The 26,280-nt window shown below is 42.3% G+C and overlaps 1 protein-coding gene across 1 annotated transcript in view; it reads right to left on the minus strand.

Moving 5' to 3' along the window:
* Positions 1–16,620: 16,620 nt before the first annotated feature.
* The window catches only part of LOC115828869 (rab effector Noc2-like), a 36,078-nt gene continuing 26,418 nt past the window's right edge, over positions 16,621–26,280 (minus strand). Inside the window, exon 7 of the mRNA XM_030792966.1 lies at positions 16,621–16,820. Within this exon, the coding sequence (XP_030648826.1) occupies positions 16,621–16,820 (200 nt within the window). The remainder of the gene's footprint in view (positions 16,821–26,280) is intronic.

Consider the following 26,280-nt stretch of genomic DNA (forward strand, 5'->3'; position numbering starts at 1 on the left):
TGAAATGACCGCCGAGAGATTAAATGAACTAGATGAGCCTCATGCGGCCCACATGAATCTGTTTGGTACATCTGTCTTACAAGCTGAGAGTTATTCATGGACAAAAGCAAAGAAACAACCATCTCTTCACATGATAAGCACATTTCTCAAGAAAAAAAAAAAGTTACTCGCATGTTCAGTGTACCAGTCACTTGTATCAACAAAAAAGCAATTATTTTGCTCACAGAAATCCGCAGAGCCTGTTTGTGAAGGTTATTACCTCTGCCTGATTTTGCTCCCTACATGAAACCTGCTAATAGTACGTTAGCCTTGGGTGAGTTTGTTTCCAGCTGACAAACAGAGAGCAGGCTTCTCTGCACAACCTGACTACACTTTTGCCAGTGGACGCGGCTGTTGCCGTGGCAACCATGGGTGGCTTTTTTGGGGGGGGTGGGGGGGGCGGGGGGGTGTATGTGTTGACCAGTGACCTGTGGTATTCGCACATCTTCTTTGGATGCACTGATCTGAAATGCGCCTCTTGGTTGCCCCTGACGATAGCTTCTGGCATCTCAATGTAAGACAGCTGCCCATGATTTCACCTCTAAGTTCGCAAAGGGGTTGCATACCGTTTCCCCCTCACAAAAACAAATCACCTTCAGTCATTCGGAAACAGACTGGCTAATGCCTGCCATTTGCATGACACTGGTCAAACTGATGTTTATTGTCTGTCTGGCAGTGTTATGGTTCATCTCTGTGGGAGTCACCGATGGCCACTGTCTCATGTTTGTATAAAATGAATTTACAGCCACATAAACAGTGAAAAAGAACATACTAAGAAATCATAATAAATGTATCTACATTAGTAAAGACAGTCTCTGTTGACACTGATAAAATACCGCTCGTTTGTGGTACAAGGTTACATTATAATTGTACGGTTATGTCATTTGGTGTAACTATATGTGATTGGCTGATAATCCTTAAAGACTAAACCATTTTGAGCTCCAGCCAGATTTGGGATTATGTAATGCTGGCAGGGATGATATCTCTCATATCTTGATTTGTCAATAAGCTTCTGTGTGTCTGTGTGAGTCTAAAGGACAGGGAGTTTCCCTGGTCTCATTTCAGCGGTAGATCAGATTGTCCTTCACACCAATAGAAACGGTGGTGACACGCTCGCACACAGCATCAAATACATTTCGTTTAAAGTAAACACCTCTGGTCCATTCTTATTCTTGTGTGGGCAGATGTTCCTGTGTTTAAAAAAAACAAAACAAAAAAACAAAAACAAAAACAAAAAAAAAAAGCAACAACACCAAAACCATAAAACTATTGCCTTGGGGATGCCTTGGTCTGCTGTACCTCAGTCACTCATGCATATGTAAGTCCCACATGCGCATTCATTTTTGCAATTGGCAAACAGCAAAGGGAGGGTATGCAAATGAGGCTCATTATGTACTCTGACTAATTCATAAAAATCACAAGCTGTAATCACCATAGAAATAGTGGGTGGGGGGAGTGAATAGGAAGCATTTATTATCCTTGAGTTGAAACATACTATGAAGAAAAAAAAAACAAAAAACTGTTGCTTTTCAAGTTCCACAGGTATCATTCTACACTCCTTTCACAGAGCTGTCAAAACTGACGTATGTAGATTAAGTGGTGAGACAGACTAAAAAGCGAAGGAGAGGACAACTGTAGTCTCAGGAAAAGCACACTGGTGAAGAAGCACATGAGTACGTCAGTGGGTAACAACTGGGTAACTTCACTAGCTTACAAGAGGGTTAAGTCAGTTGTCCTTGCTTGACCGTTGTAACTGCGAGCTAACTCTGAGTTTATTATTCAATAACTGCGCACTCCTTTGGCTGTTGTCCGGGAATGTCCTAAACCGTTATTCGGGAAGGACAGACACGTATATATGCTGGAATGTTCTTCATGGCCTCATTTCACCTGAAATTAAGAGTTCAGCACCATAGAGACGCAGAATTCATTTGGATTCAATGTAGTCTGCATTCAGTGCTATGCAGAGAAACCCCCCCCCCCTCAACACACCCCATAACGATCAACATCTCTGACAGAACATATGGTAGGAAGACAAATTATTCATGAAACTGGTCAAAAGGAGGATATCAATTAGAACAGCCTTGGTTCCTGACTGAATATCTTCCACAGAAACTGACGCAACTGTATGGGACTGAATTCATTGTTGAACCTTTGATACTAGTGCACTGGGACACTCTCTCCATTTATGTAATACTAAGTGATTATATTTACTTTTGAGAGAGAGAGAGAGAGAGAGAGAGAGGGAGAGGGAGAGAGAGACAGAATGAAAGAAAACAGAGCAGGAGAACTGAGATAATGGGAAAAGATTAGCTTCTCTTTTACAAAATCTAAAAACGAGAGAAGCCTAAAACTTTCGCCCAGAGTGAAGCTTAAAACTTGTATCATGTGAATTTATGAAGACATTCAAACTAATTATCTCAGTGCCTCTGACACTACAGACAACGTTTCAGTCAAATGTGTAAGCTCTCTGAACTTTCTGATTCATCAGTGGGTTTCATTTTGGTAGAGTCTAATATGCTTCTCCAAGCCTTTACACAAGAGAAACAGATCAAAGGGAACAGATTTGGATTAGCTACAATGATAGATTTGGAAGGATGTTTCCTTCCAAAGGATCACAATCCAAAATAATAACAGTAAAAAAACCAAAAAAAAATCATGCTTGCTTGCTAGCAGGTTCAGTGCGTTTTTTTTTTTCAAAATTACAGGACAGAAGCTGAACTTAAATTCTGTGGCAGCGAGATAATAAGGATGTGAGGATATAGCCTGGCCAAACCTGGCACCTGGCACTGTGCCCGCTCCGAAACTACACCAACGCTTTTCAGGTGAGTGTGACGACGGCTCGTCACACTGCTCACAAAAAGAGTTGTGCCAGGAGAGCCAGGCTGTTTCTCTGCTAACAAACTCAGAGGCGCTCGTACTTGTCAGTCCGAAAGAGAGAGAGAGAGCGACTCGACGGACACGGAGTACCTGTACGAGCCCACAGAGCGGCCAACTCGAACGCAATTATCTTTCCCTGAACTCAGGCGCTCTCGACTCTCTCTCCGCCCGGCAGTCGGCTAACTGTTGAGGTGCGAACTGGAACAGCGGGTCAGGCAGCGAGATATCTGCGAGCGGTCGGGGGTCATTTCGACAGGTCAGACTGTCGGGTAACACTGGGACCTCTGAACGGCGGGGGGGTCCTCAGCGATGTGATGCTGTGTTCAACCTCCCCAAATCTCTGTTTATCTTTCTTTCTGTCTCACACCTTTCCTAAACCATCAAACGCCCACGGATCTGAGGACTAACACTCGGACTGGACAAAAGAGCAGAAGGCCAAGGCCACGTCTGGAATATTCTGGAATATTCTGGAATAATCAGGTTCAGGTTCAAATGTGTAGTTCACCGAATTTACTTCTGCGAGTGAGGCTTAAACGACGACGATGATCATGCAACACAGCACAGAACGCTGGCGGCCGGATCGGACGGTACGCGTCAAGTCAAACCAGAACAGGTTTCCTTAGACAGGTTTGTTGTCCTTTATTACCTGGTCCCAATAAGAGGAAGGCCGCTCTCAACTGAACACCAAGATCTAAAGCGCAGGGTTTTAAAACCTGTCATTTAGTGGACAAAAGGAACAGATAGATGCACGTCTCCCTTTGTCAACCAAATGACAGGCTTATCATTCTCAGATGCCCAAATCACGGAGACAGTTTTATGATACGCAGCAGTTACCGCACACAAGTTAGACATGAAATCTGATCTTGCGAAATGAAATCAAATAAATAACCATAGCAGTGATGACAGTGGACCTCTCTTGCATATGCTGTCACTATTGTCTGGTCTTCACAGCTTTTCCTTCAGTCAGAACGGGCCATTCGTGTATAAAATGACGCATTCAGGGCAGTTTTGTGATGATAGTGAAGGTACGCTCTCTCTTTGTGTCTCTGTTTGACAGGGAGCCTTTTCTGACCTGTGATAGACACCAGTCAGCACAGATGAAGATTAAACCCTTCCGTTTTTTTTTTTTTTTTTTTTTTTTTTATCTCTCCACACATGACCATGGTGACCACATGACCTCTCTCCAGCACAAACAGAATAAAACACACAGTCAAGAAAAGAAAACAAGAATCAAGAAAACAAGACAAGGAACATTCTAGAAGATAATCAATGCTTTGAGAAAGAGAGAGAAAAAAAGATTAAACATATTTAACCTAAGGCTAAGCAAAAACTTATCAGGAACATAATTAAAACAGTGAAAGATTAAAAACAGAAACAAACAAACAAACAAACGAACAAAAAAAGTTTACTTGTCAAAACACTTAGTACCCATTAATAGATGTCTCATGCTTTGTAGAGTATTTAGCTCACTTTCACTGCCAAGTTAATGTGTTTGTTACAGAGCCAACCACGGACTGGTTCCCTGTTTTGTTAGATATCTAATGAAAGAGTTGAGATGGGAGGGAGCTAGTATATCTGGATAGAGTGATCAATAGCTGTCACTCAACTACACCCAACCAATATATGTTTGGACAGCGTGATGGGTCCTGCTTTGACCCCCAACCCCTGAAACACGCTCTGTGTCGCAAAGTGCCCGGGATGATGATGTGGTCTCCGTTTTATGACCTTGGAGCACATGATCACGCAAGAGCATCTAAATTACTTTGAGGTCCACAGAGGGCAGGCAGGTGAAGATTGCACAACACTGTAAAAAGTGATAAGTGGAAAAAAAAAAAAAATTCACAGACCAAACGTTAATGACTTCTGCACTGGAAAATGGGCACTTGAGCTTGCCAAGCTAGAGAAGCTCTTCCGTTTTAAGAGAATTAAACAGCTCTAAATGTCTGTTAACACGACAAAGCAAACCGATCTATTAAAATAATTGGATTATAATGATATGAAATTATTCGGCTAAAAGTAATTGTGTTTAGAGAAAACGTAATCTAAATGCGTTGCTCAGTTTGCCGAGCTCTGAAAAGCGACTGTAAAGTTTGTTTTTTTTCCCCACCTTTTCTCACAACTTTCTTTTTTTCTTTTTAAAGTCTTTCCCATTCTGTACGGAACAGCACACCATCTATCAATACTTACTGACAAGCAAATTGTTATCCAGAGGTTATATTAGACTCTTTTTCTTGGAAATGTGAGTGCTGCACATGGGGGTTTTTTTGGGTCTCTGCTGGTGTTCTGGCAGTGTGAGTAGGTATTGCACGGTTAGTGCAGGAGCAGGAAAAGCAACGGTTCTACTATAAAACTAACAAAGCCGGTATAGCTACACTTCTGTTCAGACAGCGCTGAAGAGTCCTCGTCAAGGGAGGAGCTGCAGAGTTATAGAGTGCCTATGCCATTACAGAGTTATGAGCACAGAGCAGAGGACACCATCACTGACTTTTCATATTCACTGTGGTTGTTCTTAGACCTAGTCTATAATTATAACTGACTCAAAGATGGCCCGTGGATGCTGAGCAGGGAGAGAGAGAGAGAGAGAGAGAGAGTCCATATTACCTAACTACTCTTTGGGGTTTTATAACATCACACATACCGCATGTCAGTCCGCATGTTAGCGAATCAATATAGAGTTCTTGGCAAAAAGAAAAAAAGGAAAAAAAAAGTGAGGTTCTTGGAACAGAAAAGACTGATCGACTAAAGAAAGAAAGAAAAAAAAAAACATTTAATGGTTGAGTCATTTTCAGGTTTCAAATCTGAGATGGAAAATGTCTCAAACTCGAACGAGCTGAGAAGAAAAAGTAGCTGATAATTCAAATGACCTGAATGCAGCGAAACTCATAAATGAAAAAAAAAAAAAAACCTCATTAATTAAAAAAAAAGAAGAAAAATCCTCTCGTAAGTGAATGGATGACATTCTAATAACGGTAGAAAAATAAGAGGGGGTGGAAAAATCCCTGAGACCAGCAGTCAAATTCATTTCAGTGGGATTATTCCTAATTAGATGCATAGCACTGTATGTGTAGCTAATTTCCCTCATACCTGAAAAGGTTCCACCTCTCTCAGCTAAAAACCGGAAGGAACACAAAATCAGCATGATATGATTCAGTTCAACCCCTGTTTTTACAAAAACAAAACGACGTTACATTACAGAAAACACAGGCTGAGATGATCGACTATCGGTCCGACGGCGCGCGTCTGAAAAGCGTGGAGAAGAAACGCGATGTACCCTCTCTTCTGTGCTGTTGGAATCTGATATGGGATTACACAAGACGGCAGCTTAGACATCAGTAGGGCTGAGCCCTAACTGAAACACACACACATATATACACACACACACACACACACACGCGCGCGCACCTGTCTGAAGCATTGACCGCGCCTGACTGCGAAGACTGATCTGGGATCAGGTCTTGAGACGCCCTGCCCAGAGGGCCTGGGTGCTGCAGTACTAAATATGAGTACTCTAGATCAGTCTGACTGTGTGAGAGCCAGAGTATTAGTGCAGAGGAAAAAAAAAGAAACAGACTGCAAAGAGCGAAATTACAGCCGTGTTGTTGCACTGCTTTGTCATTCTCATACTGGTGATTTGTTTCCAGACTTTTAATTTTACCCTCAGTGTACAAACTGGAGTCATTTTTCATCCCAGGCGTACTTATTATAATTTTTTTTATTTTTTGTTGCTGATTTACGCATTCAGTTTGAACTGGCCCTTCCAACATTACTTCGCTTTTGTCGGGGCAACTCGTTCAGAAGAAATCCTACACAATTCCTGCAGTTTGATTCTTTGGCGACGGAAATTTCATGGGGACAGTTCTGAATCAGCCGAACAACAACAGGAGCAGCGGCGGCAGCAGCAACAACCTGCTTCTGATAACTGAATGGACAATGTGTATTTCACTAAATGTGCTTATATTGCTAAGCCATTCGTTTACTACATAAATACATTAATTTCATTTCGTTCCATCGTGTCACTGCCCGTTTTGCATTTTTGCGAGGAGAAAAAAGAAAAAGTGTTTTCTGGGTCCAAATTAAAGTGGAGTCAGAAAAATAGAGCACAAATCATCTTCATGAATCTGAATTCGACACAACCTCAGTGCTCGCGCATTGATTCCCGGACACTTGTTTGGCAGGGACGGCAGCGCTCTGAAAACGGGCCCTGAGCTCTGCATCTTTCTGGAGGCTGGATTAAATTTTAATGGCTCCCAATGTGAGATAAGGATTGAAAGCAAGGGGCCGTAGGTCTTGACGCCTTTTATTGCCAGTGCTAACTTCTCTAATCACTTTTCTCCAAACAGGACTCTGCTTGGCAGGAGGGGTGTGAGTCACTCCAAATCCGCCATAAAACCCCTGGGCCAGAAAGAGAGAGAGAGAGAGAGAGAGAGAGTGTAAAGGGAAGCATTTTTCTGAATACAGTAACTCTCTCACCCTCTGTCTGTGCTCAGAACAGAGAGAGAGGGAGAGAGAGGGAGAGACACAGAGAGAGAGAGAGAGAGAGAGAGAGAGAGAGAGAGAGAGAGGGACACAGAGAGAGAGAGAGACAGAGAGAGAGAGAGAGAGAAAGGGACACAGAGAGAGGACGGCACAGAGAGAGAGAGAGAGAGTGTGAAAAAGAAAGGGAGAGAGGGAGAGAGAGAGAGAGAGAGAGAGAGACAGAGGAACGGCACAGAGAGAGAGGGAGAGAGAGAAAGGGATACAGAGAGAAGGGGGGCACAGAGAGAGAGGTAAAGGGACAGAGGTAAAGGGAAGAGAGAGTAAAAGAGAGAGAGAGAGTAAAAGAGAGAGAGAGAGGCATTTCTCTGTATGGTGAGTACTGTGTGGCCCCATTACACCAGAGGAGCTCTGAAAAGGTCAGCTTGATCATTTGGACCCTTTCTCTACAACTCATTTGCACATAGCGGTTTTCGCCCAAATTCCCCCCTGTTCGTGTCGCATCTTCAGACCATCGCTATGAAACCATTAATCATACTCCGCTAGACGTTTCACTTACTTCGAACCCCCCCCCCCCCCTCCCTACACACACACAGACAGTCCCTGAGCCAAGAGAGGAGGAAAACAACACAGTAGCAGTTAATCTCATTTGCTTACACAGGCACTGACAGGGTCGCGGATGCTCCCCGCTGCCGCGTGTCCAGACCATTACCTGAGGGACCCAGTTCTCTTTCAGAAAGACTTCTAGAGCTGTAAGAGTAGAAACATTTCAGTGCCTATATATGTATATATATACATATATATACATATATATATATATATATATATATATATATATATATATATATATATATTTTTTTTTTTTTACACGCACAGTTAAAAGCAGTGCCATGCACGACGGCTGATTGGTCAACAGAGTGGGACGATGACACTCTCATAACACGCAGGCATAGAGTAGGAAGTGTCAGCTATGTTAGTTAATCACAATGGTTGTTAAACAAAACAAAAAAAAAAATCTAGCGGTGAAAAGATAATAATGCTTAATGGTATAATTCTTCATTGCGATTTCTGCTCTAAACATACGCACGCACGCGCACACACACGCACACGCACACGCACACACAAATACACTCACACACAGACACACAAACACACACATGCTTTCATTGCATTTCTCTCTCTCCCCTCTGTGGTTCTCATAAACACAGATACAGCTTTCACATCCTGAGGTATTAATCACTAGCCAAAAATTCATTATGTAATTCCATAAAACACAAATAATTAAGCAGGAATGTGTCAATTTGATGTATTCATTGCCTCCTTTTCTCATCTCAAACACGCTCTCCATTTAACGCCTCCAAGACCTTGAAGGCAAGACTAGGGACCGCTGCCAAGCACTATTCCACAAATGGAAAAGTTTCGCTGTTTAAAGCTAAAACAGCAAGATACAACTCAAAATGGATGTTTCTGTGTAAGGAGAGAAGCCCCACCTAACCCGAAAAAACCATAAGAAAGCAACTGACCAGGTAAAAAAAATGAAGCTGTGAAGCAGGGGAGACCGCCACGGACCGGACGTAATTAGAAACAGAAGTAAGAAACAATGCCACGTCAGCTCATTGTAAATCATACCGTACTGACAGCCAAACAAACAAACAAACAAACCTGTCCATAGCTGTCAGTGGAGACTGGTCAAAGGAGTGCTGTGTGTTGTGTTATATGGAGTGACTGAGGTATAGACAGAGGAGAAGTGATTTCCTGGCTCAGAGGGGAGATAGGAGTCAATGTTTGGTTATATACCGTTACGACGAGCTGGTAACAAAAGGTTTTGGGGTTATGTAGTTTAATCAGGTGGAAACGGCTGCCTCCAGTGATTTCTATGGTGAGTCCAGTACACCGTGTTCTTCTGCTTGACTTGAAATGTTTGACCCCAAGCTAGAAATTAGACATAGCTATGGACTACAGAAAACACAATATGTTGATGGCCACTACTTAGTCAAAAGCTTGGTCAAATGATAAAAAAAAAAAGAGAAGAATTTTAGGAACAAATTTATCACCGAGGAGGAATAGTTTTTGACTGGACTAGTTTTTGACCAGACTATAAACGCAATGCTTTTGGCAGCTATGTTGAGGAAAAACAGTAGGGTAGAAAGACTAATAACAGAAGTTCTGTGTATACCGCATACAGTATATAAACTGTACCTTAGATCATCACACAGAAACCACACAATGTGTGAAACATAGAAATATGTGATAAACGCTTGCTATGACAGGAAGCGGCTTCATTTAAACGATGAAATGTCAAATAAATGGAAAAAAAAACCCCCAACAAACTGGAGGCGCTCCACGCGCGAACGTGATTATGACCGGTTGGTGGAAAAAAACGCGTTTAAAATTGTACTTGGTTTGCAGAAAGAAATTAACGCAGCTTTACTGAAGCGAAGATTCCTGCAGAACACACAAGCATGCCGCTTGCTCGCTCATTACCATGACAACGATCACCACGCCGGCCTCCACATCCACCACCAGACCTTTCACAGGGAAACAAATGAAAGGATTACTTTTATCAGAACCTCCATCAAACGCGTTTAATCTAATCAGGAGCGTCCACAGCTGTACATCAAAGGCTGCGCAAAAAAACCCCGTCACAGTGTCTGCTGGCGAAAAGAAAATTCCAATTTGGCTCCTCCGTTGTTGATGAAATAGATATAGAGGGAGTGGAACCCAAAAAAAAAAAAGTCAAGTTGATATAAATCTTGGTACATGTGTTCAAGGTCTGGTCTGAAAGCTTCTGACTTTACAAAATACATGCGCTACAAATCATTGGTTGCCTGATACTTCTTGTTCTCAATGGAGAGAAAAAGTTTCATAGTTGCGAGAGAGAGAGAGAGAGAGAGAGAGACAGAGAGAGAGAGAGACAGAGAGAGAGAGAGAGAGAGAGAAAGAGAGAGAGAGAGAAGGCGAGAGACTAATTAAGGCCGTGGTAACTCTGGAGCGTTGTAGCACGGTGAGTCTCACATTTATAAAAACCTGTTCCCGTGCTTTTAAAGGAGAGCTGGGAGCTCTTGCCTAACAAACTGAGGTGAAAAAGATGTGGTGTGCCCCAAATGGAACTCTCAGAGATGGAGTGCTATTACACTCCCGAGAAGAAAACTGAGCACAGCCCTTTCTCTAAACTTCATTTAGCCATGAACTCAGGCCATATCCCCAAACTTGTAGGGGTGTGAAAGCATTAGCGCAGTTCCTTTAAGCACACTTTCACATATTTTTTTCAGATAAAAATGCGAAAAGGTTCATTCTTTAAGGGAAAAGGCGTAAATAAAAACCGCAATTAAAAGTAACTGAAGTTTAAAAAAAAAAAAAAAGGCCCCAGAAACAAAACTCCGAAAGGCGCTAGGAACACCAAAAAAAAGGCCGAAAGCAGCATCACAATCAGACCACCTCCTGCCGTTGAGTGTTTTATGCGTTACGGGAAAATAAATGTATTCCTAAGTGAGCCATAATCCATGGCTGGTATTTGTGCCATGGTACATTTCCTGAAGCTAAAGCAACGTGAAGCATGACAGGAAAGACAAAGAGGAATCCAGATATAGATATGACGAGCGAAGCTCTTTTCGTTTGGGGGAACAGGCCGACATAAGCCGCAAGCTTACATAAATGTTCTGTATCATAAATGCTCTTCTTTCACTTAACCTGGCTGCTTAACAGTGACTCAGATATCTGTGTGTGTGTGTGTGTGTGTGTGTGTGTGTGTATTTGTGTATTCATACTTATATGTGATTCAGATAAACATAATCATAGTCCTTAGAGGCATCCACCGAAGAAACACCATGCAGTCCTTATGGGGCGTCTCATGCTTGGTTGTCTACTAACGTCGTAAGTTAAGAGATTCACACTCAAGAGACGAAGCAATCTGAAGCTAAGCGGATGAGTCATCCAAAGCCATTCGGTAGCTGCTGATGACTGAATTTGCTCACATATCTAAGCCTCCAGGACCTCCTTAAATGTTCTACGACTACTTGCTGGCCGCTGGTGTTTGGCCAGTTGGTTGGGCAGGGATCAAGGGTGCGTCGGGTGCTGTGGTTTGATGTAAAGCTGTCCTGGATGCACTAAGGGTGGGTCTGAGCGCCGTGTGACTCCTGGCACTGCCAAACATGTCCAAAATCCCCTTTACACAGCTACTGTTTGTTTTGTTTTTTTACCTGGTAAATAATCCAAACTGGCTTCCATGCTTTTCGCCTATGTGACATCGCCAGTCTTACTTTGATTTGGAAGGCTCTGACTCTGATTTACATTTAAAAAAAAAAAAAAGAGAGCGAGAGAGAGAGAGAGAGAGAGAGAGAGAAAGACATTCCATTTTTTTTTTTTTTTTTTGCTGCAGTCCTTGAATCCTGGAACTTTTTCTATCTTTGAGTTTCCAGAACAGTCTTCAGTGAGACGTCACATGAAACTCAAAGTTGTTAAAGCCGCTCTCTCTCTCTCTCTCTCCTCCCCCTTTTTCTTTATTAGTTAAAAAAAATAATTGGTGTCATTGAAAAGCAGCGCTTTCTATACGGCGGGAAGAAGCTGACTGTGTTACTTACGACCTTGCTGTTTCAAAAGGCTCTGTGCATGAGAAAGTAGAACAGGACGTCAGTTCTGTGGGGAAAAGAAAAAAAAAAAAAAAACCTCTAACATGTAGGCGGAGGTTTGTGTGCATTGCCGTCTGTGGTCCTTATTATTGCCATTGGGGGACAAGGCCAAGCTAAATAGCTCCTCAACTTTTGTCTAACAGCACTTCTAACTATACAACTGTACATAAAACCTTACACCCCCCCCCCTCCACAACCCACACAGAGCTTACATCTCTCTCTCTCTCTCTCTCTTTTGCTCTGTTTTCTCTCTCGCTCGCTCTTTTTTTCTCTCTCTGCAAACGTTCACAACAATCCAATTTTAATTGATTGAATGCTGGAAGAAATGCTTGAACTCTTGTCAAAAGATGCTGATTTCTTACATTCATCACTTGATTGGCGCTCTCTCTCTCTCTCTCTCTCTCTCTCTCTCTCTACTGCGGCTGTTTTTTCTTTTTTTTTTTTTTCAAAAGCTCGCTGGAAAAAAAAAAAAAACACCTTATTCACACACTACAATAGGGTACACCACTTCATTATTTCACAATGCCACACTGACAGCCTTGAAAACTGTAGCATGTGAAAAGTTAAACTCAAAGCTCAAAGTGAAGAGGGATTTCATGAGAAAACTTCAATTTTGCCAATGAATACAACAGCAATCCGTGGTGTCTGGTCTTTGATTTTGAGACGAACTCTTGTGGTGTGGGAATGTGACTGTCTATTCAATAAACACCGTAGGCAGTTCTGGCTATGACTGATTCTCCGTTACGCAGATACGCATATGATCAGCGTTAGTTTCCTTACAGATAACAGGGTCACGGAGCTGAACTCCAGAGGGGAAAAAAAATAAAAAATCGAATCAGATGAAAGTTAGTCCCCCTTAGGCATACAAAGTGTTATGGAAGTTGTCGCATCAGAAGCGCTCTAAGGTCAAGGGGGAAATTTAACTGAACATTTGAAATATCCAACGGAAACTTAAAACCGTCAAACGACAATGACAGTTGGGCCGTTTTCGGGGGCGGTGTCTTCTGCTGGCAGGAAAACAGTGCTGATTGAGTATCAGTTGACATCTTGTTTCATAGCTCTTCAAGGAAATTCAGTAAGAATTTGACTAATGAGCATATTTTCAGCACAATGAGGGGTTTAAATAACAATCCAACTATGACCCTTTTGATGCAGCTATTTTGAAAATAAATAAATAAAGGAAAAGTAAACAATGCAAGTTAAAAAACTGTTATTTAAAGAAAAGGAATAAATCAAAAGAAACAACACATGGTGCCAGGTGTCTTTTCAACCATCTTCAATATGATAAGTAAATAAATACATAAAATTGGAAAATGTCCAGCGCTAAACACGTAAACAGGGTTCATTTTGTGACTTGTCACTGCTGAGTCAATGTTTTGATTCAAATTGCGTTTTGGGGTCAGGGCTGTTGGCCAGTCTTAAGTGGGCCACTCAGGGGAAAGCATGGCTGACCTGATTGTTCACACACACACACACACACACACACACACACACACACACACACAAAGGCCAATCAGTGAGACACACACCCTTACCCTGAACAGCCTTTTCAACCTGATTGGGTGACGGAGGCCACACGGTGTCAAGGCCAGCAAACTGAAGAGGCTCGTTACCGTAGTGACGGCACACATTTGAAGCGCGGTGATCATCTAAACAGACCTTCGAGGTTTTTCGACACAGGGCCAGTTTTATAAAACTGGAAGACTGACAGCGCAAAAAGGGCTCTGGAAAAGTACTTGTCTTTTAATGAAATCAAAAATGGGCCATTATCTACTTCATTGTCTATTTTTTCCCTCGTGTGTGTGTGTGTGTGTGTGTGTGTGTGTGCTCGCGCGCATTAACATAGTACCTTCAGCAGACTGCTGAGGATGGCAGCCGCTCTGACCCCTGTCTCCTCCAATCAGAATGTTCATCTCTTACCAGTGTGTCTGAATAGATGAGAAAAACAACACAGAGGCCGTGCATCTCCACCATACAGATTAACATTAGACTTCTGGGAAAGTGACGACGCATTAACGGCCATGTACACGTATATGTTTTGGTCAACAGAGATTTTAAATGACAATCCCCTGAAGCACAGAGAGACTACCAGTTCAAGAGTCATATTTCTCATACCGTAGAGATGAAACGCATTATAACCGCGTGGCTTTCACATAAACAACCAATCACCTCACAGCAGTGACTCAAGGCCAAAATGAAATTCTCCCCCATACTGACAACATTCACTTTCTATTTGCTGACCAGTTATGGAAATACATGTTTTTGTTTTTTTTTTGTCCCCAAGTTATTTGACTAATCAAATGCACTTTATTCATGTATATGAGTAGGCAGAAGGTCACTATTTACTTGAATGAAAAAAAAAAAAAATTAATTACCTCAGATCAGCCAGTAGTCATTAATTGGCCAAGTCTTGTATGTCCCACTTTTGTTTATACTTTAATGAACTGGAACTTCTGCTTCTTTTGACCTCCTCTGTGTGGCTCCTGTCTTTGTAAGAGACTGTCTTAAAAGTAATTAAACTTGAAGTAATTGCACTCGACGTGGGCGAAAAAACGCACAAATGTTTATTTATCCGTCGTCACACAAAACCTCTCTTTAAAATCTGATTTCGCAAACTACCTCTCAGGCAGATCACGCTTTCTATTACAGAACACAACCAGGACACACCCATATCCCAAATGATTGGTTGAAAATATTACCACAGACACTTTGCCTCAAAATGATCTTAAAACAGATATTTACATTTCATTTTTAGTAACAATCTTTCATTTGATGTAATTCTCAGAGAGTTAACCATCCCCGCATTCATCATGTCACTCAGAAACATTTCAGTGGAAGCGGGGAAAGAATAAATGTCCAGCGTTTCTGCAATAAGGACTATTGATGCTTAAAATACTCCATCAATGGAAATTGCTGTGTTTATTTCCGCTACATAGTGACAGACAGAGTGGGGCAGTGAAGTCAAAAATTCCTGCTGAGCATTGTCAAAGTTAAAGGAACAGAGAACAACGATTAAAAATTTAAAAATAGGCAAAGAAAAAGAGTATCTTCAGTCTGTCCACGTCACTGGACTGTGTTCACCTCATACTGAATAAAATAAAACAAACGGAAATATTTATGTGCATGGACACACACACACACACACACACACTGTCACAGACAGACAGACAGACAGACACACACACACACTCGTATGTACACATATATCTGTGTATCTACTGTATCTGTGTATCTGTGTAGCAAATGCACCTCAGCAGAATGGAGCTTTAGGGAACCAGAGCATTACACATATCTGCACTTTTTTACTCCATTTTCAAAACAACAACCTGGAGCCTGACAAGAGGAGGTTTTGTCTCATGAAATGCACGAGAATGAAAGTACCACTGTGGTGTTAATGAAAGACAACTTAACCTGGTTTAATTTCTTTTCAAAGGGGTGCTCTTTCAAACCATTTGATTAATGATCTCTTGTTTCATAACTGTTTTTTTTTTTCCAAGACAGTACCACAGTGACAAGACCGTAGGGTAAGTTAATGGAGACTGTAGAAGCTTCTAGAATGAAGCTCTTGTTCTTGATATTGAGCAGAATCCTCCAATACAAAGAGACACTTTCTTTCCAAATATGCATCAATAACAGGTTCAAAAACACAGACCCTAAAGCTAACACACTGTAACAGAAGTATTGGGGATAAACATGCTTAACAGCAGTGCTTTGCTGAAAGAAAGAAAGAAAGAAAGAAAGAAAGAAAGAAAGAAAGAAAGAAAGAAAGAAAGAGTTAAATGAGGGAAAGTGGGGGATGAAGACTGAAGAATAGCAAAAGGTTGAGTGTGTGTGGATTCCTTCTCTGCCCGGATGAAAGAGGAGACAAACAGATGGACTCATCAAACAACAGGTGGTGTAATCTGCAAGTTTTCTTGAGGCTTCAGTGACAAGCAGAAGGCTTTAATCTCTACTAAAGGTTTCCTGTCTCCTGGGAACCCCCTGTAGCAGTCCCGAGATATTGTTTGATGCTGACCTGTGCTGCCTGGGGGTGAGGGGTGGGGGGTGGGGGGTGGAGGGGGGCACTAAAGCACCTTTCACTGGAATCGACTGATCACGAGCATCTCAGACCTCATTGGATATCTGAAGACACAGCCATTTTTAAAGCTAACCATCCGCGGCACGTCTCTTGACAACACCACTGGTTTTGCAAGTATAAATGTAGCCACACTGTTAAATGAAGAACCAAAAAGACAGAACGTAATACATAACCCTGTTTGAAAGGAAACTCAGCAGATGGAAATCAGAGTGCTGAAGCGCTAAGAGCAACAGAAAATGTATTCTTCAGGTCCAAACAAATTCAATATCCTGTTCCACAGGGTTACGCAACGTGTTCCTTTTTCCTTTTCTTGCGAACGGGCGTCCCTTTTGTGAGGCCTCTGCTGCATTTCTCTGTTAGGGCTTTTCATTTTGTAGGAACGGACTGCGGAGAGACGGATGAATACCTGAATGAACAATGTCGGGATGGGGCGGGCGATATGGAATAAGTCATGAATGCGGCATGCGGCATGCGATGTACCACGCTGAACTAATCCATAAAATATCTGACCTCCGCTCATCTCCCTCACGCCGGGATTCTGGTTTCTTCGGGGCTAGACTTGTGGATCTTAGCGGTGGCCCGAACCCGGCTTGCGCGGCCCCGTGCGCGGCCGTCCCTGCTGGAGCCAGAGGTCACGGCAGCTCGGCTGGGCGGGGGGAGGGTTCTGCTGGGTGAGTCAGCGGCGGGGGGTGGGGGGGCCACGGGTCTGCCGGTAGTCTTCACATCTAATCAGAGTAACGCAGGAGGCTAGCTACAGGCTCACACCACGGGGATCAGAGAGGTGCACGCACACAGACACACACACAGACACAGACATATACAGAGACACACACAGACACACACTCATAGACACATACGTACACACACACTTGTGCACACACACACACACACACACACACAGACAGACAGAAATACGAACACACACATACACACACACACACACACACACACACAGACAGACAGAAATACGAACACACACACACAAACACATGTGCGCACACACACACACACACACACACACACACACACACACACACACACACACACACACACACTCCAGGACCAGCCGCCCTCTCCACAGCACATAATTAGAGAGTGACTCATCAGATAGAACACCAATAACCATCGTGTTCTGGACCTCATTCTCAGGAGGAGGGTGGCGAGAGGTGGGGTAGGGTGGGGGAGGGGGGTGGGGGGGTTGGATGGATGGTTTATGAGTAAACGGGAAACTAAGAGGCGTGCTAAGGAAAGGGGTAGACTGAAAATGTGTCATTTGTATAACGAATTTTATGTGTCATTATTTAATCTGTTGGTGCAATGTTTTCTTTTTATTTTCAAATTCTTATCAGAAATTTTGATGTCAGTGGTCTGATCTCAGATGTGTTATTGTTATGCAAACGATTGTGATAATTTATAGAATTTCATGTTGAGATAATGCTGTTTTATGTTGGTTATTGTGACTCGTCTACCCAAAAATACAAGGGAATTTTCATGGAAAAACACTGAATAGGACCGGCTAAAATCGGACTCAGATCTGATGTAACAAACCTCTCTAAAAGAAAACAGATGTAAGTAAACAGATTCTGTGCTTTGTCACTAAATCCTTCATGAGGAATAAGGACACTAAACGACACATTCTACCGCCATCGTTTTTAAGACACGAGGGAACCTTTGAGCTGCTAACATCAGAGAATCTCACTAATACGCCATGAAGATTGCTTCACAAACTGCATATTTCCCTTTCAATTTCAGTCACAATTTCAATAATACAGTCTACAGAGCATAAAATATTGCTTTAAAAAAATGTTTAACATTATTTCAACATTTTCCTCGTCCCATTTTGTCATATTTATTTTGACATTCATTTTTTTGGTTTGTTTGTTTGTTTGCTTTACCTCATTCATAATAATCTGAGTTGTTTCTTCAGATTCATTGCGCTTATGTTCATATCCAATCACAGTGTGTGCTGTAGACTTGTCTCTACAGTCATTTGACAGTCTGTTTTTTCTCATGAGGTCATAAATGATATAATACAATTTCAGTCTCTGGCTTAGCAGGATGGATTAAATAAATAAAGAAATACAAATAATGAGATTAACACTGTTGTTTGGGCCATAACGCACACACGCAGACAGACAGACAGACACACACACAAATACACACACACACACACACACACACACTCTGAGGTAAACCTTCATTGTAGGTCTCCAGGCAACCAGACCCTACCCCCTCCAAACAGCTCAAAGCCTTACCAAACATGATCAGAAGTCATCTCAAAGAACATTACTCAAGGCCATGCCTAGCTTTTCACTGTCAAAACATAATGACTCCCAGACCAAGAATGAGGCAGGAGGCAGCGGAGGAGACAGAACTATGCGAGAGCTGCAAATGAAACACTTTATCTGAGCAAATGCAACATCCTCCTTCCAAATTGAAAAACTATTAATGGAAACGCCCAGGTCAACATGAGCAGTGAACAGGGATCTGTCTCTGACTGTATTAGATTTGCTCCGAGATGTCTTCATTTGAAAGGAGCCAGGTTTGCCCAGGCAGTCATCAATTATGAGATGCAGAGAGCTATTAGCACGAGAAAGCACTGTTCCCTCTTGTTACTCATACACGAGGCCTGGTGCTCCACTCTAATAGGTTATCATTCTGTCGTTTAGTGGAGGCCAGAGTCAAATAACTGAAACCGTGAAAAACAGGAGAAGAGAATGCCTTTGCAGTGAAGTTACTTCATGAATAAAAGAAACGGATTGAATGTGAAGCCACATCAGTGTTTTGTTGTTAAGGTTCAATAGGTAAGTTCCAGATAATATGAACAGTGTGTTTCTTTAATGCACAGCACACAGTGATGGGTCACTTAAGCATCAGTGACTCTCTACCTATCAGCAATCGCTGTTTCCCCTCAAAAGTGACCACAAAACTGACATCAAACAGAACGGTGATATCCCATTAATGGAACCTCAGAAGGGGAAAGTTCCATCATCTATGACACACGCACACACACACACACACACACACACACACACACACACAAATGTCAATCCGATACGTCTTGACTTTGGACAGTTCTGGTGATGGGAGCTCCATATGGAGCATTCATCACCCTTGTCACGGTCCAGTACGACGGGTTCCTTTAATATGTCAATATACCAACCAGCCGACAGCCCCAACTCATCGGTCACACTAGGGAGTGTTTAGTCACTACCTCTGTCAAACATACCACATCTGAACACAGCCACGACCAAAATCGACCCCAGGTCCCTCCGCCGCATCATCGACGGTCACCTCAACTGCCCCGAAAAAACCCCCCGGCAGAACCGAAAAAAAACGTAGACTCGCACAACGTCAATAAAATGGTGTTTGACAAAAAAGAGGAAAAAAAAACACAGGACCGAAGGCCCCAAAGACGGCAACAGAGGAGTCGCTGCAGAAATGTAAATAGTGAAAATGTCTTATTCGCTGAGTAATCTGAACAATCCTCAATAAAAGCAACGCCACATGATCTGTCAAATATGGCTTTGTATTCAGTGATGATAAAAATTTTATGCGATAGTTTTTCATGAAAGGAAATTTTTATGAAAATATTTTATGAAGAAAGGGAAAACAGATTGAATTTGCATGGGGAGTAGAGAAATGCATTGTCACTATTGTCATGTTGGATCATGTCCCTGCGTCTTTATAACAGAAACAGACAGTAAGATTGTTCTAGAAACGGAGAAAATGTCTTGATAACTTTGGTAGACAGAGAGCAAAGTTCCCCCTGCTGCTGTAGGATCATTAATGATTTGAGAAAACAAGGACAATTTTTGACACAGGAAAGCATTGCCATTAGACTGGTGAAGCAACTTTGGAAGAAGCTTTTCAAAAATTAAAAAAAAAAAATAAAGAAGAAAGAAAGAAAGGAAGAAAAGAAAGAAAAAGAAACACACAAAAGTCCTGCTATTCTGTCAGATACAAACACATCCTTTTCCTGTACGTGCAGTGCAGATGAATTCAAACGCTCCTGCAGACGATGTAGATATTTTTTCCCCCCTCAGAGCGGCATCGTAACTGAAAGAGAACTCACAGTCTACAGAACAAAACTACACATGAACCAGATTGATCCGATCCTAAAAGATTCACAAGCCTCACAGCAGAAAGCGGAGGGTTTGAGACAAGGCCTGTGTGGTAAACGAAGAAACGCGTCCTCAAACGAGTGAGATTCAGGATCTCCCGCCATAACGAAAACAAATTACGGAAGCAGCGCACAGACTAACACAACGATTGATGTCAATATGAAACAAATACATGCCAACGATGTATCCAAAATCATAACAATACTATTTTCAGTGTTTTTTTTTTCTTTTGTTCTTTTCATTAAAATGGTGTTTTAGTTCAAAGAGTACCGAGAAAAAGTAGCTTTTTTTTCCAAAGTGTAATTGCTCATTCAGAATTTCTGCTCTTTTTTTAAAAAATTTTACGCCTAAATTATTGAAATACCGATTGAGCTGTTCATGCACGATGGTAGTACAGGTGCGCGTTGCATAGCGGCGTTTCGGTCAATGACGGACCGCATATGCGATGGTGGTCCCACAAGGTTACAATGGAGCTGAAAATGTACATAAAAAAAGAACTATGTTACTGGTTTCCGTATTTACTATACTGTACATTTTATCGTTATTTTAGAGTCTACTCTTTCTACTCGTGAAAGAAAAAAGTTTACCATCTAGGTTTGTGTAAGCACACTCTATGATGTTCGTGCAACGACAAAATCGTCTAGCGACGCGTCTCTCAGAACGCATCTCCGTCGTTAAGTGACGCGTACCTGTACTGACCTCTGCCCCTGAAGTAAATTAAACATTGCAAAACTGGACAGGGAAGGGGAATGTATGTGAAAAGTTGAATGGCATTGATTTATAGCGGTAAAGAGGTCTCCGCGGAACGCAAACCGAAGGAAAAAAAACTCTTTTTTTTTTTGCTAGTGTCAGTCAAAGCTTCATCAACCTTCTTCCGTTTCGCTCCCTCTGAGATCAGTCATTTACATGATTTAAAAAGGGCTCCGTTCTGAAGCTGTCATTGTAACATTTTCTGGTTTGATGATTTAGCAGTAGTGGTACTTTATGCTGTTTAGCAGCCTTTCTCCCAAAAATAAAATAAAAAAAGGGGGGGGTGGGATGGGGGGGGGGGGGGGTGCTGGTGAGACACTCCTCTCTTAATTTCTCACTGATTGGGCTTGCCATTTCACACGGATTTGAACAAAGAGAGCTGACACCGAATGAAAATAAACCTATCGTCTCGTAAAAAGAGAGAGATGAATAAACGAATGGGATCGTCCCTCTCCTCTCTCACTTTGCATACCAATGCTTTTAAATGACAGGACTACAAAGCTTCAGCTCTCTCTGCTGTATAATAAGCTCTCTCTCTCTGTGTGTGTGTGTGTTTGTGTTAAAGGCTCCTTCATCTGTGCGCACATCACTGGAGAGTGATACATGAAAAACTGAGGGTCAAGGGTTAAGAACACGGTTTCTCGTTAGCGTTTTAATCCACCCTGATCGTTAAGGAGGCTTGGCGTCATGACTACACACCAAATTATTTACCGTTCTCTCCCATAGTCATGCATCCCCCGTTAGGAGAACAGAGCTGAATCAATCGCATTTCCCCTGTGTTACATCAGGAGGTAAATGCTGTTTACCACACTCGGTTAAATACAGTGAATCTGAAGCTAGCTTTGAGTTTAAATCAGCCGGCAATGAATGAACTTCAGAATATTTCCCTTATATGTGTGTCCTGGTGACGAAAAAAAAAAGAAAAGAAGAAGAAAAGGACAAGGTCATTGCTGAGCATGAAAACAAATATCAGTCGTTTCATAACGTTCAGGTGTTCGAGTACAGCAATGACTTATTTCAAAGACATGTAATGAAGAAAAGAGGTACAAACTGTGACTAACAGTGACGCACTTGGGATAGGCTAAAAAAGACACGTCGCATGGACACCTCCTACAAGATAATCAAACAACCTGGCTAATCTCTTTTTAAATCAGCACTGGAGCCCCAACAAACTTATCCCTGGCTTCTCTACCTGGGCCTCATTACATGCCGTGCTAATATATATAAGCTACACATATTATTATTGAGCTAAACTTAAGTTTAGCCTGTTTACAGATCCATCGGGGCTCATGTGTTTATCAGTGAGTTTCCCAGCGAGAGGGAAGTGGTCCCCGGAAATGCCAGAGCTTCCGTTAATCCCGTATGCAATCCTTGTCTACAGCTAATCAGATGAGACTGAAGTGTTATTAATTATGGCTGCAAAATGACAACCCCACCCCCTTCCCCCCTCCACACACACACACACACACACAAACATACACACACACTCCTCCCTTTTCCTGCCAGGCTCCTTATTAGAGAGCAGCAGCTGTAAACTCATCAAAACACACACAGGGCTTCTCTCCCTCTAGCTTTCTGTGACGCTTCTGTATTCCGGTCAGGGTGCGGTCTCTTCGTGCGCTGACCGCGGTACCTGCAGACGGATCAGAGTCACTATCGGATCCTGACGACACTGCGTGGACCACACTGGATGCCGCTTCTTAATTTCCGTCCAGTTTAAGCAAACTGAGTCTGCGGCCGCGAGTCACAGTGTGCCGCGCTGGGCTGCTCCGAATCTGACCGCGGTGCTGAAGTTACCACGACTACTGCTCAATATTCATAAACGCAGTACGCGGGGTCTCGGCCGTCTTACTATAAAAAAGACAAAGGCTCTTGTGCTTAGGATGGTGACTAGAATATACTGGGTGAGATTTTTATATGCACTGTGGATTAAAGACAAACCTGTAGATTAAAGACAAACCTATAAAGCATCATGTTAATAATATGGAGACTTCTGCTCTTTAGTTCTGTACTTTAATACCCCAAGCGTATCGCGTTTGGGCTGTTTTTATGGTCGAAAACCACTCATAAATGTTCATAAACAGAGACACTAGCATTTAAAAGTAGATCACACGTTGCAATCTCAAGCTGAGAGGGGGAAAACTGGTCAGGAGGAGAATCTTCTTTGTAAGTAGGCTTTGCATAAAGATCCCTCATTTGATTTTATTGATGTCACTGATTTCCTGAGTGGTCGTTGAATAATTAAGTGTAATTAAATGCGGGGGGGGGGGGGGGGGGGGAGCAGAATTAACACTTGTAAAGATAGTTTCAGTTCATTTACTGCTACTGAAATACTAATGACAGTGGAGAGATGGGGGTGGGGGTTGGTGGGTTGGTGGGGGGGGGCACGGAGAGAACTTCATGTGTTCTACAGAACATGACACCACGTTGGTCGTGTCTACGACTCGTAATTTACGTGGGGGGACCAGACATGTACCAGAGAACGATATGAGAGAACGTAGGAGGGTACAGAAGACATATAGGTAGCTTAGCGCTTAGCTGAGCGAGGAAAAAGAGAAAGAGAGAGAGAAAAAAAAAAAAAAACAGCATGGAGATCGAGCTGTACTCAGGCAGCATGTCTGAGGGATTAAAAAAAAAAAGACTGAAACTTATTCTGCCTTTGATTCTTTCTTTTGGGACTAAATGTTGCAATGAAAGGGACAAAATGTGCGCGCACACGCGAGTACACACACACACACACACACACACAAAGTTAGTGAATTCAAAAACGTGTTCTAAACTGAAACACCCACTCGGCCAGTCTAAATATGAAATGAAATAGATTCATCTGCGCTCTGTAGTCATTTCACAAAAAAAAAAAAGAAAAATAAAGAGGAAGATCTGTGGCGTTTGACCGTGAGAGGGAGAGAAAAAAACGCATCCCATTCAGCACAAGTCTCCCAGCTCATTCATCACGCTTAAAGACGCTGTCGACAACGCAACGCGTTTTACTGCGCGCCAATAGAGGAAGCGCAGAAAAAACAGCGGCTCTCAATAGAGCCGAGCGTGATGAACTAGCATCGCATAAGCAAAGCTGGAGGGAGTGAAGGGGGGGGGGGGGGTGCCAAAAGAAAAAAAAAAGTGAAAAGAGACAAACTTTTTGAAATGTCAAGGTGGATTAAATAAATGAAGTGAGGGAGGGAGAGGAGAAGGGGGGGGGGGGGGAAGAAAAGCTCAGGGTATGAGAATGAAGGCGTAAAGAGAGCGAGAGTGTTATTTTACTCAGACCCGTGGCTGTAATTTTGCCTCCAGCTATCAGGGAAATCAGCAGAGCACCGAGTGTCGTTACAGAAAGTGCCTCTCCCGTTAGTCTCTCCCTCCCTTCTTCTCGGGCCTGTTCTCCGGCGCAGGTCTGAATGATTATACAGTGACACGCAGAGAGGATACGTAGGGAAAAACAAATAAACACACAAATATGCAGGAGGAACGGAACTGCACGGAAGCCGTGAACGTATTACAGTCGAATGGAAAAAAAAGGAGAAGGAAAGAAAAGTCTGATGGCGACTCATAAGGAGATATAAAGAAATCTCTGGCCAAACTTTCTCCTTTATCAGAGATATGTGTGAATATAACGGCTTTGCTGGAGAAGGCAGAGATGGTAATTTCACTGATACCTCTCCCCAAAATCTGCCAGGGTTGTAATATAATGAGATCTGGAAAAAGAATAAGAATAAATTATATTTACTTGTTATGTCTCATTTCTCACCTTTGAGGGTGCAACATCCAAAGAAAATTGTGTATCTAACTGAAGCCAGACTGTTGATTTTAGAGGAGAAACGCGTCACAAAAGACAATAATACCAAAAAAGAAAAACAACGCTACTCTGAGCTGAATTAAAAGTTGTTTTTTTGTTTGTTTTTTTTTTTTTTAAACAAGACACTGCCCTGATATATGCCCGGCTAGCAAGGACTCGTTATGGATAGCACATCGGAAACAAGGGACACGCGAATGAAAAACAGCCGGGGCTAACGCTAGTGAGGCGGGAAAAAAATGAAACTCGGTGAGAAAACAAATGAGTGACCGGGGAGAGCACACGTCCGCATACGAGCGTGCCCATTACGAGGTGATTAATGAGAAAGCAATGCTGAGCAATCTTATAAATCATGTTGGCAGAACAAAAAAACCCATTTCCCCTGCCTTAAGGGGACGAAGCGGCTAACAGCAACATGCTAACGCGCTGTTCTCTTCAACTGAAAGTCTTGTAAATTGTAGGATACCTGTTGTTTAGGGTTGAGAGCTCCGAGAGGAAAGGTTTTGATTTTAATATCATTCATCTGAGGGGCCATGAACTGAAAGCAGCCTTAGGTTACAAGCCGAGAGAGACAGATTCACAACTGAAAAACAAACAAACAAATAAACAACAGCGCGTCAAAGGCTACATTAGCTTTATTGTGTCTCATATGCAAGGTCTTTTAAAAGTTAAAGAGGGAGAGAGAGAGAGAGAGAGAGAGAGAGAGAGAGAGGGAGGAAGGATATGAGAGAAGGAGACAGAGAGAGCTCATAACCAAAAAGAGTCATGACTTTCTGTGACAGTCAAAAGAAAAGATCCAGAAACCAGAGGCACAGAGCTTCTTTAGATCTAAGTTTAAAAGGAGAGAGAAGGAACGGGCTCTATTTAAATAAAGGTGTCAGGAGACTGCGTGAACAAAAAGCCATTATCTGTGAAAGTGAGCAGTACAAATTAGAGGAGCTGGCCTGACACGCATGCCATGGCTGTGCAAATGAAGGCTAATTGGGTGTGTGCGTGGGCCAGTGGCCATTCCACCTCCGTCGGGCAGAGAGCGCGTAGTGCAGAGCAGCCAACAGGGGGTGCACAGACATCAGAGGCATGGAAGTACCCTACCACAGCAAAGGCAGATAGCAAACTCGATAGTTCTTCACTTTGTGTGTATGATATATATATATATATATATGTATTTGTATACATATATGCATCACACTCACACACACACATAGCCAATGGAAATAAGAGTCAGACTCAGAGTATATCTGACTGAACAGAAGAAAAAAAAACAACAACTAGATATTGGAAAATAACAGACATCTCAAAAAATAAAAAAACAAGAGGAAAAACAAATGGTTTACTTCTATACAACTTGAATATAGGACTCTACTCAAAACCAACCTCAAATGATCCCTTATGACTTTCACAAATTTCAATTTGATGTTTGACATTCAAAATTTGGCCAAGTTCCTCAAGTCTGTTGTATACCAACAGTAGAAATCCCAGCACTGAGTCAGTTCAGTGGCTAAAACTATCAGTCTGAGTAAA

Source organism: Chanos chanos, chromosome 15 (genome assembly GCF_902362185.1).
Source record: "Chanos chanos chromosome 15, fChaCha1.1, whole genome shotgun sequence".
In the NCBI taxonomy this organism is placed as follows: Eukaryota; Metazoa; Chordata; class Actinopteri; order Gonorynchiformes; family Chanidae; genus Chanos; species Chanos chanos.